Source organism: Equus przewalskii, chromosome X (assembly GCF_037783145.1).
Source record: "Equus przewalskii isolate Varuska chromosome X, EquPr2, whole genome shotgun sequence".
Lineage (NCBI taxonomy): Eukaryota > Metazoa > Chordata > Mammalia > Perissodactyla > Equidae > Equus > Equus przewalskii.
The window spans coordinates 29429609-29449476 of NC_091863.1; the positions used below are offsets into that span (position 1 = coordinate 29429609).

At 35.7% G+C, this 19868-nt stretch overlaps 1 protein-coding gene across 1 annotated transcript in view; it reads left to right on the forward strand.

Moving 5' to 3' along the window:
- Positions 1–19868, forward strand: part of CFAP47 (cilia and flagella associated protein 47) — a 422907-nt gene that overhangs the window by 154920 nt on the left and 248119 nt on the right. The window contains exons 30-33 of the mRNA XM_070603391.1: positions 5459–5677; positions 14015–14096; positions 15024–15152; positions 18109–18301. Coding sequence (XP_070459492.1) covers positions 5459–5677; positions 14015–14096; positions 15024–15152; positions 18109–18301 — 623 coding nt within the window. The remainder of the gene's footprint in view (positions 1–5458; positions 5678–14014; positions 14097–15023; positions 15153–18108; positions 18302–19868) is intronic.

The following is a 19868-nucleotide window of genomic DNA, read 5'->3' on the forward strand; positions in this document are numbered from 1 at the left end:
TGCTCAATATTATGTTCACGTGATTCATATATATTTGCATTTAGGAGTAGTTTATTTATTTTTTAATGCTGCACACTAGGCCATAGTATGAATATTCTGCAATTTATTCATTTTCCTTTTGATAGACATTTCGTTGGCTGCCAGATTTTTCTATTATGAATAATGCTACTATAAAAATTTTAGCACATGTCTTTTGGTATAGATACTTCTGAAAGGCATATATGTAAGAGTAAAATTGCTGGATCATAAGATAGAAATAGGATCACCTTTAGGAGGTACTTCCAAACAATTTTCCAAGGTGGTTGTACCAATTTCCACTCCTACAGGTCATGTATGAAAGTTCCAGTTTCTCTGTATTTTAAGAAATATTTAATATTGTCAATCTTTTCAATATTAGCTCTTTCTGGTATGTGTGGTTTGAATTGACATCTTACTGCTATCGGCATTAAGAAAATTTTTCCATGTTCTTTGTCATTTGGAAATGCTGTATCATAAAGAGCCTGTTTATGTTTTCTCCTCATTTTAAAAAAATGGATTCTCTTTTCCGTATTTATTTGTAGCAAGTTTTTGAATTTTGTATGTGAATTTATTGTTGGTTGTATGTATTACAAATATCTTTTCTTTAATTTTAACGTCTAATTTTTGAATATTTGCCTTAATGGTTATTGCTTTTGTCTGCCCTTTAAGAGATCTTTCTGTCCCTGAGAGGTGAAGATATCCTCTTTTGCTATTCCTGGAAGTTTCGTTGTTTTGTCTTTCATGTTTGATAGTCAGTCCTCCTGAAATTTACTTTTGTGTATGTTGTGAAATAAAGGTCAAAGTATATTTTATTTTTCCCTATTTCTGAAAATATGAATATCCAATTGACTCAATACCACTTAGGGAAAAGACCATCCTTCCTCCTCCCTTTTCACTCTACAGTGCCTCCTTTCTCATAAGTCAAGTATTTGTATAGTTGTGAATCTGTGTAGTATATTCCTTTGATCAATTTGTATACTTTTGCATCAATACCAAGTTGTCCTAAGTTTTATTACTTTATAGTTCTTGATATCTACTAGTATAAATACTCAAAGTTTGTTAGTCTACAATATTCTCTTAGGTAATTATGCCATTTGCATTTCTATATAAATATTAGAATCACTTATAAATATCTACCAAAAAGAAAAAAGTCACCTTGCCAGTATTTTGATTGTGATTGAACCTTGTCTATGGTAAATTTAGAAGGAAATGACATCTTTACAATATTGCCTTAGTAGAAAAGGACAGAGCTTATATCTTCTCTTATTTAGGTCATTTAAATTTTATCTTAGTGATGATTTAGTTTTCAGTTATTGTTCTTGCACATATTTTGGTAGATTTATCCCTGGGTATTTAGTATTTTTTGAAGTTTTGGCAAAAGGCCCCTTTTTTTCAATTTTATTTTGTTTTTCTATATGCTATGTATAAATAATGTTAATTATCATATTCTGACATCTATCCAACTGTGTTTTTATGGTGCTTTACTAATTCTAATTCATCTGTAGGTATTTTTTTGTGTTTTCTAAAGACATGTCATCTGCAAATAATCGCTTTCTTTCTTTGTCAATTCTTACATCTTTGATTTCCTTTTCTTGCCTTATTACATTTGCTGGGATCTCTAGTTATATATTAAGTAGTAGGCATCCTCCTCTTAATCTCAATCTTGAGAAAACCTTTCAACATTTTTCATTAAGTATGAGGTTCACTCTGTGCTTTTTATAGAAACCCTTTATCAGTCTATGAAGTATTTTTATTTCTAGTTATTATGTTTTTATTCTGAAAAAATATAATTTTTAAACTATAAATTTTCTTCTAAATTTGGCTTTATCTGAATTGGATTTTTTTTTTAAAGATTGGCACCTGCGCCAGCATCTGTTGCCAATCTGTTTTTTTCTTCTCCCCAAAGGCACCCTCCCCCCCCAACCCCGTACATAGTTGTATATTCTAGTTGTGAGTGCCTCTGGTTGTGCTATGTGGGACACCACCTCAACACGACCTGATGAGCAGTGCCTTGTTTGCACCCAGGATCTGAACCAGTGAAACCCTGGGCTGCCAAAGCAGAGCACGCAAACTTAAACACTCAACCACAGGGCTGGCCCCTGAATTGCATATTTTTATATGTAATGTATTATTTTCATCACATTCATATTTTTTCTAATTTCCAATGCCATTTTTTTTTTGAGGAAGACTGGCCCTGAGCTAACATCCATGCCCATCTTCCTCTACTTTATATGTGGGACTCCTGCCACAGCATGGCTTGCCAAGTGGTGCCATGTCCGCACCCGGGATCCGAACTGGTGAACCCCGGGCTGCCGAAACCGAACATGCGAACTTAACCACTGTGCAACCGGGCCAGCCCCAATGCCATTTATTTTAAAAAGGTTATTTAGAAGCTTATATTTGGTGATTTTGTTATTGATAGTCAGTGTAATTTCATTGAGGTCTGAGACCATCCTCTTTGAAATTTTTTGACATTTGTTTATTGGCCAGCATTTATATAGTTTTTGTAAACATTTCAACTTGAAAATGTTTTGTATTTTGTAGTTATGGAAAGCTATCTTCCATGTTTGTACATTAAACCTTGTTTGCTTATTATACTCTTTAATATATGTGCTTACTGATTTTTAAATTACCAGTTGCTAGCATGAAGTCATTAAAATCTCTACTTATATTTGTGTATTTGGCTGTTCCTTTTTAATTTCATCAATTTTGCTTTATACATTTGGAGGCTGTTACCAAGTGCATTCAAATGAACAATTGTAACACCTTCATGGTGTACTGAAACTTTTATGCGTATGGAATGTCTGTCTTTATACTTAGTAATGCTTTGTGCCTTAAATTCTAAGCTGCCTTATATTAATGTAGATACATTACTTCTAGTTAATATTTACATAACTTTTTTTGTATCTTTTTCATAAATCTTTTTGTTTCCTATGTTTTTGGTTATGTCTTTTTGTATACCCTATCTTTAGCTTGTTTCGTGTTATTCTTTGAATCTTTGTCTTTTCATTCAAGTTTATGGTTCACATAAATTTAATATAATTACTGTAAATATGAATTTAAATCTATAATGTTTTTAAGTTCTTCTATTTTTCTGTCTACTCCACATTCTCTCTCTCCTTTTTTGCCTTCTCTTAGATTGATTAAATATTCTTTTCTTATTTCGTGATTTATCCCTGGCCAGCTTAGAAGTTAATATGTTTTTCTTGTTTTCTTGATGAGTGACATTACAGCATATAAGAAGTCTTGTTCTAATTAATAATTTTATCCTCTTCCCTCATGTTGCAAGGACTTATGATATTTTAACTTTATTTTCTTGTCTCCTGACATATGCCATTGTTGTTGTGTATTGTAATTATGTATACACCTGAGATATTATTATTGTTTAACCAGTCAATATTTGCTCATACATTTGCCAGTTTCATTATTCTTCATTCTTTTTGTATCTTTGATCTTCTGTGTAAGATTATTTTCTTCCTTTCAAGTAATTCTCTGTAGATCTTTTATTTAAGGTCAATTGGTAACAAATTTTTCTAGTTTGTTTCCAAAAATAGCTGTATTTTTTCACTTTTATTCTGATTGTATAGTTTTGTTTGGTATAGGATTCTACATTGGCAGTTATTTTCTTTCAGCATATTTAAGTTGTATTATTTACTTTTGTCTTCTACTTTTTCTGTTAAGAAATCATCTGATATCCTTATTTTTACTGATTTGAAGGTATTATCTTTTTTTTGTAGCACCTTTAAGATTTTCTCTTTATATTTGGTTTTCAGCAGCTTCACTCTGATGTGGTGAGAAAAGTATTCTTTGTAGCTATTCTTATTTGGGTTCATAGTTATTCTTTAATCTGTGGTTTTATTTTTTATTGTCAATTTTGGAAAGTTCTCAACAAACATTTTTTCAAATTATGTGACTCCTGCATTCTTTCGGACTCCTCTCCTTTGCTCACTCTTGTGTATTTTCCATCCTTTTGTCCCTCTCTATTGCAGTATAAATACTTTCCTATGGCCTGTCTTCCCATGCATTAATTCTCTCTTTGCTTGATTTAATCTGCTGTGAAGCTCATCCGTTGCTCTCTTAGTTTTACTTACTGAACTTGTTTATTTCTAAATTTTCCATCGGTCATTTTTTATATAATTTATAGTTCAATGACAAAATTTTCAATCTTAAACATACTACATACAGTTACTTCAAAATCTTTATCTTACAACCATAATATCTGGGTCCCCTGTGTATCTGTTTATATTGTTTATTGTTTCTTTCCATTTGTATTCATCTTGTTGCTTTTTATCCTTCTTATTTAGTCATTGTCTGGTTATGTTTTAATTCTCTTTAGACTATTTATCTTTTTCATAATTTTTTGTAGACATATTTTAAGGCCCATGATGGTGTGAATTTTCTCCATGAAATATTTAAATATTTGTTTGCTTCTTTGGTAACTTCAGGATATACTAACTCTATTATATATATTACTTATGAGAAAGATGAGGAACAGAAAGGTCAAGTAACTTCCGTAAAATTACACAGTAAGAGGAAGAGCCAGAATTTGAGCAATGGTCATCAAACCCTTACCTAAATCAATGTACTTTCTCCTGTAATATGTGAGACAGACCTACTAGCTACCAAACTGGAGAACTCCCATTCAAAATGGCCCGTTGGGCACATTTTATTTGTCAGTCTAAGCTACTGATACATTTGTGACTCTGATTGCCAGCAAACAAATAGTATAGTATTAGATATTGGATAAACTGTAGACAGCAAAGATTGGTTGGAATTTTTTACTCCATTTAAAAATTAACATGCATCATAACTTGGTGCAGGATCTATCAGGAAATAGAGATTGCATTGTCTTGTTTAAAGAACAGACAAATATATGGAAACAATAGATCTCTGGACTTTATCTTTAAAATGAGAATCCCTACTCACATGGCCAATGTGCAGGATGTGCCCTTCTAAGTATTAAAATACAAATATTGAGAAAATGTGTGTACATTTGTCTTTGCATATACATGTGTGATGAACATTTGAAATCTGTCTTATGAACTATTATAGGCATTATCATCTCCAGTTTATAGTGTACAAAACTGAGTTCAATGAGTTTAACTTGTCATACTCAGGCAGCTAGTAGGTGATGGGTCCAGGATCTGACCTCTGTACTGTTTCTGCAAAGCACTTACATTTTCTAATCGTAGTCCAGTCTTTCAGACTTGACAATTATAACATTAAATAATGGTATGTATTTAAAACAAGATACTGGAGAACTCAGGGGTTATTAAAAAATCTAATTTTTACTAACAAAGGGTAGCTGAATAAAGTGAATTTTGTAATTTCTTTCTTGTTTCATTTTAAATAGGATTTTATTTAGTCATCAAGCATGTTTTCTTTTCCATAACATAACATTTTGAGATTTTAAAAAAATTTTGAATTTGTTTTCCCATAGGGATGTGTATAAAATACGATGCTGCTCATCACCCTCGTCATCCAAAAAATTTGTACATAATGACTTTTCGAAATATAATAAGACCATTTATGATGTGATGCTTCACCTGAGTGGAAAAATGCCAGATGGCATTAATTCTAGTCAGTCTTTACCTGTGGATCACACTGAAAGGGTGCTTCAACTTCGTTTGCAACATTCTTCACTTCTTGACTTTCTCAGGTAAAAACACGGATGTGCTAATTTAAAGATGTAATTGTGACTTGGCTAGATAGATAAGTAAGTAGATAGGTAGGTAGATAGACAGATAGACTTTGATATTATTTGTCTTATTATAAAATATTTGCCAAGTTTCTACTATATACATAACCCTGTAATATATACCTTGGAAAAATAATAGAAAATAAGTATTTCATGAGCTATTGAATTTATAATCTAAGGCAATCATTCTCAGACTTTCTCATGCATCCAAATCACTGGGATGGCATGTTAAACAAGTTGCTGGCCCTTACCCACAGGGTTTATCATGTTAATTTTCATTTATAACAAGTTTCAAGTGATACTGATACTTCTGGTTCATGACCTCATTTTGAGAATCCTCATATAAGGCGAATATATAAATCCATTGAACAAAAAGGGGATGAAACCAATAAATTTATTCCTCAGGTTACTGTTAGTATAATCTCAAGTTATGGATACTGTGAACTTTTAGTCTGCGTAGTTATAGTCTTTTAATATTAAAATAATAGACAGATGAAAATTTCCATAAATGATTGATAAAAAATATAGGGAAACTACTTGTCATCATAATATCTGTGTTCCTCCGCAGAAATTAAATGGTGAGTGGCCAAGAAATGGAAAAGCAATGTTTAATAAAAGTCTGAGGGGAGTGCTGGTGAATTTATATCACTTCTTTTGTCTACATCAATAGCCAAACCTGGCTTGAGTTTCATGTGGCTTAGAAGGGATCTAGAAGTTTCTAAGTCACTGAAGGTGACTGCATTAAGACCCAGGCAGCCTGTTAAGGAAGCTGACTAAATGAGAGGGACTTTACTGAAGAGGCAAAAGGGTAGGGATGGCTGTCTCTGAAGCCACAATATGAATGACAAATATATGAGGCCTGGGGAGTGGCTGAGTCAGTTATGAGGGACCTCTTGGTCCTTGATGGGGCCTAAGAGGGGAAACACAAGATCCCCATCTCAGGCCTCAGCAGCAGATGCCCACATGACAGCTATGCTCCAGGCAGAGAGGGGCATTGCCAAAGAGACTGAAGATCCAGAAAAGCAGTCACAGACCTGCATGTCCAGATACAAGAGTCCCTCTCACCTACCTCATGTAAGCCCAAATGCAGGGCTGCTCCATGTTCGGAGAGGCCTTACTCAATTGGGTGATCCCTCCTTTATATAATAATATCAAATTCAAAATACAAAAATTAGATACATGGCTTTAGCAGAGACTCACGAAAGTGAAGAAACGTGAAGTTGAAATTGTATTAACTAGACAATAAATCTACCTCTTCCCAGATGCCATCTTGTGGGGGGATGGGAGGTCTGAAATTTTGATCGTTCATCCCAAAGAACAGAATTACTGTAAAGAGACTGTTCAGGTTAGAAGAGACTAAGATATGGTGAAGATTCCAGTCTACAGTTTCTCTCTACTCCTCTCCGCTGAGTCTCGGTGGGAGAATGAGAAAGATTATATCAGTTAAGGAAAACGGCACAGCTGTGTATAACTCTGTAAATTATTTTCAGCACCACTGACATTCATGAGTGAGGTACCCCACTAATCTGTGAGTATGTTGAGGGCAGGAAGCACATCTCCTTCATCTGGCGTCTCTAACACCCAAGGTGATTGATAACAGAATGGGGCCAATGCTCATTAAATGTTTATTTATTATCATTGTCTTTCACAGAATTTGATTTTTGAGTTTGTGTGGTGAAAGGAATAAAACTTTGAAATTGGGTCTCAGGAGAGTCAGATAAGAATGAGGAAAATTTTGTGAAATATAAAAATTGGGGTAAAAGAGGAAAAGGTAGAGGATTTGCATTCCAAGAGAGAAGGTGTAATCAGTGAGAGACAGTCAAATTGGAGAAAGGTGGGATGTGTACTATAAATGTTATACATTGAACTTTATTTATAGTATTAAACTATGAACTCTTAAATCTAACTTTAATTGTTAAGGGATTTATTCCATCATATGTGTATTAATTTGCTAGGGCTACCATAACAGAATGCCGCAGACTGGAAGGCTTAAACAACAGAAATTTATTTTCTCACAGTTCTGGAGGCTGGAAGTACAAGATCAAGGTGTTAGCAGATTGGGTTTCTTCTGAGGCCTCTTTCCTTGGCTTGCAAATGGCTGCCGTCTCTCGGCATCCTCACGTGGTCTCTCCTCTGTGTGCACACGTCTTTGATGTCTGTCCAGATTTCCTCTTCCTATAAGGACATCAGTCAGATTGGATTAGGGTCCACCCTAATGGCCTCCTTTTACCTTAATCACCTCTTTAAAGGCCTTAACTCCAAATATAGTCACATCCTGAAGTACTGAGGGTTTAGGTTTCAACACAGGACACCGTTCAGCCCATGACAATGCCATGTGTCTTGGATTATAAAAAACATTATGTAATTGAGTGTTATGTTTTACAATAAGCTTCATGTTGCTGTGGCTGAATATGCTTAATCTTTCCTGTCATTTGTGCCTATCATGGGCAGAACTGTCTCCCTCCAAAATTTACTTGTTGAAGCCCTAACCCCAATGTGACTGTATTTGGAGATAAGACCTTTAAGGATGTTGTTATAGTCAATGACATCATAAAGGTGGGACCCTAAGCCCTCTGCAAGCCAGGAAGAAGGGCCTCACCAGAAACCAATTTTTCCAGCACCTTGTTCTTGTATTTCCTGCCTCTAGAACTGTGATGAAATATATTTCTTTTGTTTAAGCTACCCAACCTGTGACATTCTGTTGTGACAGCCCAAGCTGACTAATACGGTGACTAATATCCTTTGATATAATTTCATTTGTTTATAACCAATAATCCTTTTTATGATGTTGTTAATTTTCATTGAAGAAAACTTTTTTGGTTTATAGTTTTCACAATATAAAACTAAAGGAAGAACGTTAACACCATGTTCCCTGTATTGAAACTGAAAGTAGGATATCACATAATATAAAACTGCTGTAACTCTTACTTTCTAATTCCATTGATTTAAAAAAAAAAAATCCATTCACCAAAATAAATCCAGTTCGAAAAACCAACTCACTTTCCTTTGCAAGTAAATTTAATCCCATTTGTGATTTTACTTCTTTAAAAACTTTATACTCTTCTTACTCATGCATGACCATTATGGTATCTTATTAATGGAATTGCATCTAAGAATGAGAATGTTTCAAAGCAATAATCAAAGTGATTCAAGAAGATCACACTGAAATTGGGTAAGACCATGGCTTTTGAATCAGGTGGATACGGGCTTAAAGTCTGGCTCTCTAGTCCTCCTGTGACTTTGCGCAAGTTGCTTAACCTGTTTAAGCTCCAATTTCAATATCTGTAAAATGGAGGGTGATAATTCCCAAGCTTGCTTGGTTGGTAAAAGATTTAGAAATGATAAAAAGTGTATTACATTGCACATAGTAGATGATGATTATTATTAATTTAAATGCAATAAATTATGATTTATGGCTTTCATATGCTAAAATGTTTGCTTAAATAATTCCAATATGGTCACTGTTAGTGACATACTGAAAACTGACTCTTGTGATGTCGTTATCATTGAAATAGAATCTTTTAAAAATCTGTTCTATTAGAAATAAATGTTTGTTGACATAAGAATGCCGGAAAACCAGTATTTATCAAGAGTGTCCTTATTAGATAAAGTGGGAACTCTATTTAAATTTTTATAAGTTTAACATAGAAAACACATGACTTTTCTTTTAATTTTACCACTTCCTACTCTTGGTCCTTGATGATTGATTCAATAACGTAAATACTCTAATTCAATAAGGCAAAAATTCTAAGTCCATTCTTTTTTTTTTCCCCTGTTTTTTGTCCCCAAATCCGCCAAGTACCTAGTTGTATATTTTAGTTGTGGGTCCTTCTAGTTGTGGCATGTGGGACGCCACCTCACCGTGGCCTAATGAGCGGTGCCATGTCTGCACCCATGATCTGAACTGGCCAAACCCTGGGCCACCAAAGCGGAGCGCACAAACTTTACCACTCGGCCACGGGGCTGGCCCTCTAAGCCCATTCTTATTTTAGAAAGTTAGTTGTGCTTTTAAAATTTAATGAAATGTTAACTGTGAGCAAAAGAAGGAGGTTTGGATACTTAAATAAATCCTTATTGTTTGTGCATTGTAGAAATCAAACCGTTTCTGAGAGGATCATTACACTCTGTGGTGCCTGTGATCATCGTGTTATTCTTGTAGTATTATGTTGGCATAGCTCCCAGTTCTGTTGACATTAACATGGGTGGTTTCTGTTTTGACATTTTATGGTGCGAGGATGCAGGTAGGGAAGAATGATTTTGACATTAAAGCCAAGCCATTCAAATTGATTGCTCTTTTATCAGCAAATACATGCCTATCAGGATATGTTGGCTGTGATAAAATTCCCCAACATTTTGAAAGTGGCAGTATGGTTAATAAAATTGGGTCATTAATCATGTGCATATGTGTCATGATGGAAATAAATGTATTAAAATTCAAAATAATCATAAATGTTATTAGCGTCACCATTTAAATTTGATGTCAGTGAGTGAGGACTTTTGTACAAGTGAAATTAAATCTATTTTGTGCAATAAATGAGAAACTGTAATTTTGGAGATTAAGTTTAGAATTGAATAACTCATCACATCTAATTTTATTTTGTTCTACTTAGTGCAAACTCAGAAGAAATATTCAAATAGAAAACCTAACGTGTGAAAGTGTAGTCAAATCAGTTGTGACAGTCAACTCTATAAAAACTACTGACTTACAAAGCATAAAATCTATTGACAAAACATAATTGTAAATAGTATCTTATGGACTGATAAAGTTAAGCCTTGAGAAATATTCAAAATGAAACAAGTCTCATGTAGGGGAGGAAAAATAAGCTTCCCTTCTAGGTTCTTGGCTGAAATACCTCCATAATAAAAGAGAGATTAACGGGAGAAAAAAAGCAGTTTTAATTATGTCAGTTAAGTATGGTAGCCCGGCAAAGAAATGAGTCTCCACAGCAGCCAGAAAATTCAGGCTTATATGCCATTCTGAGCTAACAAAAGGAATAGGGGTCTAGGACTTCACAGTGTGCGTGAGAGGGGAATTCACTGGAAAGTGAGAGGAGGAAATGTTTGGTAAACAGAGATTGCCCTGCCCTCAGTTAAGTCTCTCAGGTGAAAAAGGGATCTCTGGTGATAGCTCTCTTCCTGGTATAGGCCCCCTTTCTAATGTAAATTTCCCTTATAAATGTAGATTTCCCTTACAACAGGGTAACTTCTACTCTGGTTTCAGAGCTTCTCCTCTGTCTGCAGTTTCTCAAAATAATCAGTATGTCAAAGAGGCATATTTTGGGGTGGCATATTCTGCTACTGTTACTGCCAAAAGGGGGTCTTCTACTCGCCACAAAGACAAGCCAACAGTCGAGAGGCAAGGTGGTAGGAGAGAAAGAATTTTATTACAGCTTGCTAGCAAGGTGGAAGATGGGGAGACTAATATCCAAAAGAATCATCTTGAGGGGGGTGCAGAATCTTGAAGCCGTTATATAGGCCAGGGAGTTATAGGGGAGGGGGTTAGGAATGTTGACCCTCTGGTGTTACAGACTGGGAGTTGCCACACCAGATCTTTCAGTTGTCATTGATGATGGCTATCAGCATAGACTTTCTGTCTTTGTGTGGGGGTCATCACATTCCTAAGGAACTCAAAAGAACAAAGTTATCATCTTATCGCAGCTGGGAGGTACATACACAAGCAGGGGTCATAAAATCTACAGAGCAGGTGGATCTCCTGGAGGGTGCATATCCAGCTGGGATAGTTAGTCAGAGGTCATTCAAAGTTACAGTATGGTTTCTTTTCTACAGTATGGCTTCCCTTATGTCAGCCTTGTGTTGAGCCAGTATCAGTACCCTTCACTTCATAATAGCATCTGTAAAATGCTGTTAAAGAACAGAATTCAGCTGAGTAAATTTTAAAGCTCTCATTGGCTTTATTTAGCAATTCATGAATTGGGCAGTATCCAATCTAAGAGAAAGGAACTGCAAAGAGCTACACAGGCAAGAGACTTTATAGGCAGAAGGGAGCAAGAACAAGGAAGTCGTACTTAGGCAATGAGGTGGAGCAGAATACGCCACCCCAAAATGTGCCACTTGGTATATGGATCGTTTTGAGCTGAAGGCAGTTGAGACTGAGCAGACTCAGGAAAGACTTTTTACCTCTCCCTTAACTGCCTGAAAGAATTTAGGTAGTGGACCTGGCCCAGAAAGAGAGTTATTTCCAGATGTAACTTTTTATATCAGGAAGACTTATTGGCATGGCATGGCAAACATTTGTTTACCAAACATTTGTTCTTCTCATTTTCCTGTGAACTGTCTTCCTCCCCTTTGAAGCCCCAGACCCCTACCTCCTTCTTCTTGGCTCAGGATGGTATATAAACCTCAATTGCCTGACTGCCTTTGAGTCTTCGTGTCTTTGTACAGTTCCTGTAGGTACATAATTAAATTTGTTTTTCTCCTGTTAGTCTGTCTTATGTCAATTTAATTATTAGACCAGCCAAAGAACCTAGAAGGGAAGAAGGGAAAATTTTTTCACCCCTACAGCAAAAAAAGCACATCAGTTATTGTAAGGTTACTTTCTTTTTGGGGTGGCATGGATCTATCCGGCAAATAATCTAACTAATGCTTATCAGGTGATTCCTGATTGACTAATTGAAGATTCCATTTCTGAGAGAGCTGAAACTTTAATTCAGTGTCAGTTTGGTGACATAGGGCTTAGCATAAGCAACTCCATTTTTGGCCTGTTGTCTTTAATAATGCAAAAATGCATTCTTTATCCTCAACTTTTTACTGCAGACGTACTCTTTCCTGGATACTGTGAGTGCTCAACTGCATACCATGTGGTCTCCTCCTCAGGAAGCTCTCAGTGTAATGGTTCCCTGCTAGTTTTCCTTAGGCTCTCAGTAGCATTTGATAAAAGTGATCCGTTCCTCCTGCAATCCTGTCTTGGCTTTGGATGCAAGGAAGTACTCCAGTTTCTTCACATGTCTCTGAGCTATCTGTCTTTGTTTCACTCTCTCGAATTTCAACTTAATGGGACATCGTCTCATTGAGTTCTTTCATAGACTTTACGTTGGGTACGCCTGCTAAGGGGTGGTGTTCCATTAAAATTAGATTTTATTTAAACCTACAGTAATTCCAATATAATGCAGATTCATAGGAATAATGTAGATGCAGATGGGTAATGTGTGAAAATCAAAGAGAAGGGATGATACTTGATTTCCAAACAAAGGAGCTTTATGTCTGCAGCATGATTTCTTCCACCAGCTTCTACTGGCCTAGGGCCACTTCAAACTTAACAACTCAAAACTGTGTTCACTGCTTTCAGTCCCACAGGGTTCCCTTCCTCACGTCTCTCTTCTCCTGTTCGTCTGTGCTATCTTCAAGGTTTGAGCTTTCAGAATCCTTTTCAGGCTCCTTTCTGCTTTTTCTTTTTCCCACTTCTCAGTAGTTACAGGACTGCAAACTTAGTGTGTCTCCAGAGTTGAATACTAAATGTGGCATTCATCTCTATTAAATGCTTATGGTGAGTGGTATTCTGTCTCACTAAATGAGTTAGACCTAAACACCCAAATCCCCACTAGGAAACTCTCCTGCCAAAACTATATTAGATGTCTCTAAAGTGGTTCTGGTGGTGATGGACATGCATATGAAGAGTTTGGATAAAAATATTTCAAGAAATTTGACAGTGAAAAAAATATATAATCTTAAATGTGATAAATGATATACATATAAATATGTGTGTACATATGCTTTTAAATGTATAAAATAATATAAATAGATATTTGGTGCTTCAGATATACCACTACAAGTTTACATAATCAAAGAGGCCACAATTTTTGGATGTTCTCCTTGGAAAAATAAGTGTGGATTATGTTATATTGGAGGTTTTCTATATTTAGGTGATAGGCATTAAATGAACATTGAGTAACTAATGATCTGCTTATTAGATGTTTTATTGTATTCAAACTTTTTCCATATATTTCCAATTTTATAATATTATAACAACATTAAAATGGTTAGTGCCTTGGCAACAGGGGCTGAGTCATATAACTCTTTATATCCCATTAACATATGAGTAGATGTGGATGATTACAGGCACTTAGTAAGTTCTTTCTCATTAATCAGTTCTGTAAAGGAAACATCATATACACGTTTCATTGTTACAGGAAATTTTAAAAATTAATTATGTAAATTTTAAATTTTAAAATTAAATAAACTATATGACATTGAAATAATGTACTTGAAGTTCAAATGCAAGTGATAAATGCATCTTGAATGTTATACTATAATAATTTGATTTTTCTTTTTCAATCTTAGTACTCAAGGAGCATGTATTTCTCATGTACTGCCAGAATTTCTGCTTGAGCCGGAAGATTATAAGAAGTGGATTGAAATTACAGTAAGGGAATATAATTTCTAGAAACAATCTGCACAGTTATTATTGAATTTACTGGTTTTTGGTCTTTGCTAGAAGATTGCATTTTAGAATCCTTGATTTTTTTGTTTATGAAATATCCTAAGGATTATGCCTCTCTGGATAGCACATATATATATATTTTTGTCTTTGTCTAAAAATCTCAGTGGAGTTCTTATACAAAAACAATTACATGGCTTTCATAAATATATAAATAATTGCTTCTTTTAGGGGATTTAGAAATGAAGAATGGTGTATGCTTATGTGAATTTCTTCTTAAATTTTTAGAATATGTATCTTCCAAAGAAAATCCTGGTTTAATTTCCCCACCACTTGCCACTTCCCTTCTTCAATTTTAGGGGAAAACAGAAAGAAATTAGACAAGATATGCATTATTGTTTTTTCAAAGAATACAGTTCATTTTATGGGAACCTACTGAGAAGGGGAATTGTTTTGAGAAGCCTGCAGGCGTTGAGACATCGCTTCTTTAGTTGTGCCACTGTTATGCCTTTACCACAAGACATGAGTGAGAGACTCAGGGGTCTGTTCTTTGGCACTCTGCTGAGCTCCTGTGGCTTAATCCAAAGGGTGTGGCTCTTTTGGGGGCTCAGAATTCAGAATAGCTTGGCATCTCATTCTACCACTTCTCCCATGCAGTGAGGCAGTAGATGCGTTGAATGAATAAATCTGTGACCTCAGTAAGGGGCTATGTGTTCCAGAAAGTTACCTCTGTGGGTAGTTTCTACTATTGGCACATGGAGAATTAGAGATCTTGATGAATGTATAAAAAAGGCATGCAAAGGTTTTATAAAAAGAAAGAAAAAAGCTTACGTGCTAACTAAATAGTTAAAACTTTGGACTTACTTTTGCCTTGCATTTTAATTCATGTTGTAATGTTTTATTTCTTAAAAGTCTTCCACCAATACCTTCCCTGTGAGTTCCTATGTACCTAAGGAAGAGCCTTCCATTGTTATAGAGATGAGTAAGTTTGAAGCCTGTAGTAAACGGGCATGGACAGATGTATTCCTTCAGACATACAAGGTAACACTTCCACTCTTGTTCACTGCTTGGGTTTTTGGTTGATTTATATGAATAGTGTATTAGTTAAGGTATAGGTAATGCTGCTGTAAAAGATTAAAAAACACAATGGCTCAAGTAAGATAGAATTCTTATTTTTCTTTCTCATAGGACTGTTGAGAAGCAAGTGTTTTATAGATAGTGGGGTGTCTCTTCTATCTTCTAGGTTTTCATCTCTAGGTCAGTTTCTCAAAACAAGCGAGAACAGATAAAGGAGTAGAGGAGGGCAAGTAAATACCTTTAAAGGATGTCACCTTAAAAATGCATTATTTCCATTTCACATTCCATTGGGCAAATTTAGTCGTATGATCACATCTAGCTTCAAGGGAAGTCGAGAAATGTAGTCTCTAAAATTAGTAGTTATAGGTGTATTCTGGCACTTAAAGGAAGGATAGAAGAATGGATGTTGGTGAAAATTATGGTCTCCACCTCTAAGACATAGTAGACTCTTGCTATAGAGTTATTCTGGAAAGATATTCACTAGGAATCATACAACTATAGGTGAGACCAGGTGTTGATGACATTCTCCAATTTACTTCATGTCAAGTTGCATGTGTGGGTAAATTTACATGACATAGCTTATGCCTTTACACCTTACATCTTTATTGCTTAAACAAGCACTAGTTTCAGTCCTGGAGATCATTCCCTAGGTTTCCAAATGTGGCACTAGAGATCTTGCCCACTAAGACCGATAGAGGCTTTTGCTCTGTCCTCAAGGTTGCAGCCACAGACAGGATGAGCTGTAGGACAGAGAGGTGAAACAGAAGTTAAGTTAAATAGAAGTAGCAATTAGTCACTCACAGGAAAGGACAACATTAAAAGCTAAATAGTGAGTAGTATATGTAAGACTTTTGTCACAAAATGCTTTTTAAATGTGATCTTGTTTAATCTTCACAACCAGTAATCCCCAGTTTAGAGATGAGGAAACTAAGATTTGCAGGCTTATATACTTTCTTCCGAGATCACCTGATTTGGGCCGTATAAAACCATCTGATGTATGTAAAGTTTATTTCTTCTTTGTTGTTCTCTGCTGGGGCGCAGGACCCCAGGGCCTCTTGCTGCCCTCTGGCAGTCTAAAGCCTCCACTACAGCCAGCCACCCAGGCCTACCCTCTGGAAAGTTCCGTCTGCTACCTGATTCCCACTTACTCCTCCTCTCCGCCTCTTCTTCCCCCATCAGCCTTCCCTGTCTCTCTTTCTGGATGTCAAGAGGAGAAATGCCATTTTTTTCTTAAATAAGTCTCAGAAGAATGTATGAGGGTATTTGTGACTCTCGGTGAAGCTTAGATTTGGGAAAAGACATTTTTTTCTTTAACTCCAGGCTGCATCAGCTATAATTTTGCCCACTGATACAGAGGAGTGACTCCAAAACAGAATAACAGCAAATGCCCTGCTTTATGGACAAACTAGGCCTAATCCTGATTTGTGGACGTTATTCACTCACTCATTCATGCATGCATTCACTTATATGTTTAGTTCATTGAATCCATCTTCCCCAACCTATAAGCCTATGAATTTAGAAACCAAGCATCACTTGCAAACTGAGAACCTAATAGTGTGTCAGCTGCATAATAGATGCTCAACAAATATTTTTTGACTGAATTTATTCACCAATTATTATAGTCCAGGTACTGTACTAGACTCTGGTATTATAAGAGTAAACTTGATATAGTCTGTCTTCTCAAGGATTTTGTGTTCTGGAGTATAGAAGCAACTAAATATATATAATTATAAAGAAGTATGACAAATTCTATGACAAAGTAAGCTCAAAGAACTAAGTTTGAGTGCACATAGAGAGGAACCTAATTTTCCTTGGGGAAGGTTTCCAGAAAGAAGATCAATTTAAACTGAGCACTGAGAAATGACTAGGAGTTTGCTAGGCAAGGTGCGTCATAGGTTAGAGAGAGAGAGATAATAGAATTTGTGTGAAGGAGGTGGTAGATGAATTTTATTGGGGGGCAGAGCAATAACATTTTTCAAGACAAAGGGAATTTAGTGTGGAAATGCCTGAGGTTAGATAGAACATGGTATGTTCTGAGGAATAAACACAGTATGGCTGGGAGTAAGAGCAGTGGAGTGTAGTCCCAATCAGAAATCAGGCTGTGGTTCACTCCTTAAACCAAACTGAGGAATCTGGACTTTATGGACTTTAGCAGAAGGTAAGTACAGAGGTATTGAAGGGTTTTAAAGATAAAATTGGTGTCAGCAGCTTTTCATTCTGGAGTAATCACTGTAGTACAGTGTTGAAACTGTTTGGGGATATAGTTAAGTGTCTGATGCTGGGAATGCTGGTGGTAGAGGGAAAGATGAGAAAAAGGCAGCTTTCGTAAATATTGAGTAGAACTCAATAGGACTTGGCAAATGACTAGATCTTAGGGGTCAAGGAGGGGGTCATGGGAACCTCCAATCTGTAGCCCCTCGGTCAGAAGCACAGATAACAACCTGGGTTTGTGATTGGTAGCTGAGGTGGAGGGCAGTCTTTGTAGGACTGAGCCCTTAACCTGTGGAATCTGATGCCATCTTCAGGTAGATAGTGTCAGAATTGAGTTGAATTGTAGGACACCCAGCATGTGTCTGAGAATTGCTTGGTGCTGTGGGGAAGCCCCCCAACCCCATACACACACACACATTGGAAATTGATGACCAGAACCCTTAGGTAATGAGCTTCTTTTAAATTACATAGTGTGGTGCCTTATAGACCAGATGCTATAGAAGCAAAAAGTTGGAAATTTAAAATGAGCATTAAGGGGTCATCTGATCTATTCTTTTACTCTTGAATGGATGTAATTAACTAGAAAATACTGATGCCTTCCTTTATTTATCTACCTGTCATATTTTTAATTTACTTTTCAAATATTAATTTTTTATGTTGCCATTCAGGTCTAGTAAAAGTTTTCTCTCTCTCTTTTATCCAATTTCAGGTTCTGATACTTTCCCGGATTGTACCACATTGCAGCAGTAACCTGCTCCCCATGTGTATGCGAAATTCACCAGAAGTCAATTCTTGTTTTATGTCCAGCAACATATATTCTAATTCTGAAAGGATTCTGCTGAATTGGATGAACACAAATTATGAGAATACCCGACATATTATATGGAAAGACTGTGAGAAATGTGAGTTTTTTTCCTTTAAACAAATTATTTCAAATTGCAGTGTGACAGTGTAGAGGGAACCATGGAACTGGACTCGGAATAATCCATGGATTCTGGGCGTGGCTACAGCATATACTCTTTGTTCTGCAAAAAAGGATGTCCCTTAACGTCCTCGAGATCAGTTTCTTTACATGTAAAATGGAAGTAATAAAAGATGCTTCTTCAATTTCTTTTGAAGAATAAATGATAAAAATTCTGTAGAGATGCTCTGGAAATGAAAGAAAGCCTTAATATCATTGCTGGTATTTTCAGCTCTATAAAGTATTAAATTTAGGTGACACTGCTCAAACCTTGTACATGATTAGTTGAGATCAACTGAAAATTGACTAGAAAACATCTTATATGTCATCGTGACAGTAAATCACTAAATGCAATAATGCTTCATGAATTTGGAGGAAGGTAGGTAATATTAGGTCCATATGCCAAGACAAGTGGGTCTTCATAAGTAGATCTGATCCAGTGTTTAGGTGGGTACTCTCTGGTTCTGCCCGGGAGGAATGAGGCTCTATAAATTTCTATCTCAAGAACCTCAAACTCTTTTTAAAAAAGTTCCAATTTGCTAGTATAGCTGTGTATTTTTTCTTTTCCGTCATAAGCATTGAATAGTGAGAAGGAGGATGGTGCGCATATTGGTTGTTTCTTTGGCTTCAGTTCAGCTCCCCTCTTCTAAGTACATACAAACCCCATTATGTTCAGAATGGGTCATGTTTTAACATATAATCATTAAGTTTATTTTTTATACTGAACCCTCGAGAGTTTGATCTAAACTTTAGAAGTAAGAAGAAGATTAAGATGTCATTTAAAATGAGACTTGGAATTACAGTTGCTCTTAACTTGAAGACATTACCTAGTAAACACAGTGACATCAAGATTGAAAGAGATATATTGATATATTGGTATTAGAGAACAGTAAACGGAGACTATTTTATTACCTTCTAACTGACATGCTGATATTATCAAACAATTTGACTTGAAACTACAACTTAACAAGATTCATATCCTATAAAACTGTATTTGGCCAATTAAAAATATAAAAAACAAGGCTTAAGTAGTTTGATTACTGAGGAGTAACATTTTAACCAGAGTGTTATAAAATATGTGTATATTTGAAATTAATATGTTCATTTGTTATAAAATTATTATCGTTCTATTTTTACCAACAGAATGGTCTATTACAAGTTAATTTGTTAGAGCAATGCATTATAGACACTGATTCCTCTGCTATTTTTTAAGACGCTGAGTCCCATGCCTTTGCAAAGCTTTCGCACTTCCTATTCCCTCTGCTTGGAACATTATTTTCCTGGATATTTTCATGATTCCCTTTCCCACTTCACTCAAGTCCCTGCTCAAATATCCCCTTATTCGTGAAGCTTTCCCAATACCTTCTCTAACATAGCATATCCTTCAGTCCTCTTTCTTGCTCTATTTTTCTCAATAGCGTTTTTTCAAAATAATATACGTAGTCTGTCTCCTCCAGTAGAATGTGAGCTTCTTCACAAGAACAGTCTTGTCTGTTTTGTTGTTCACC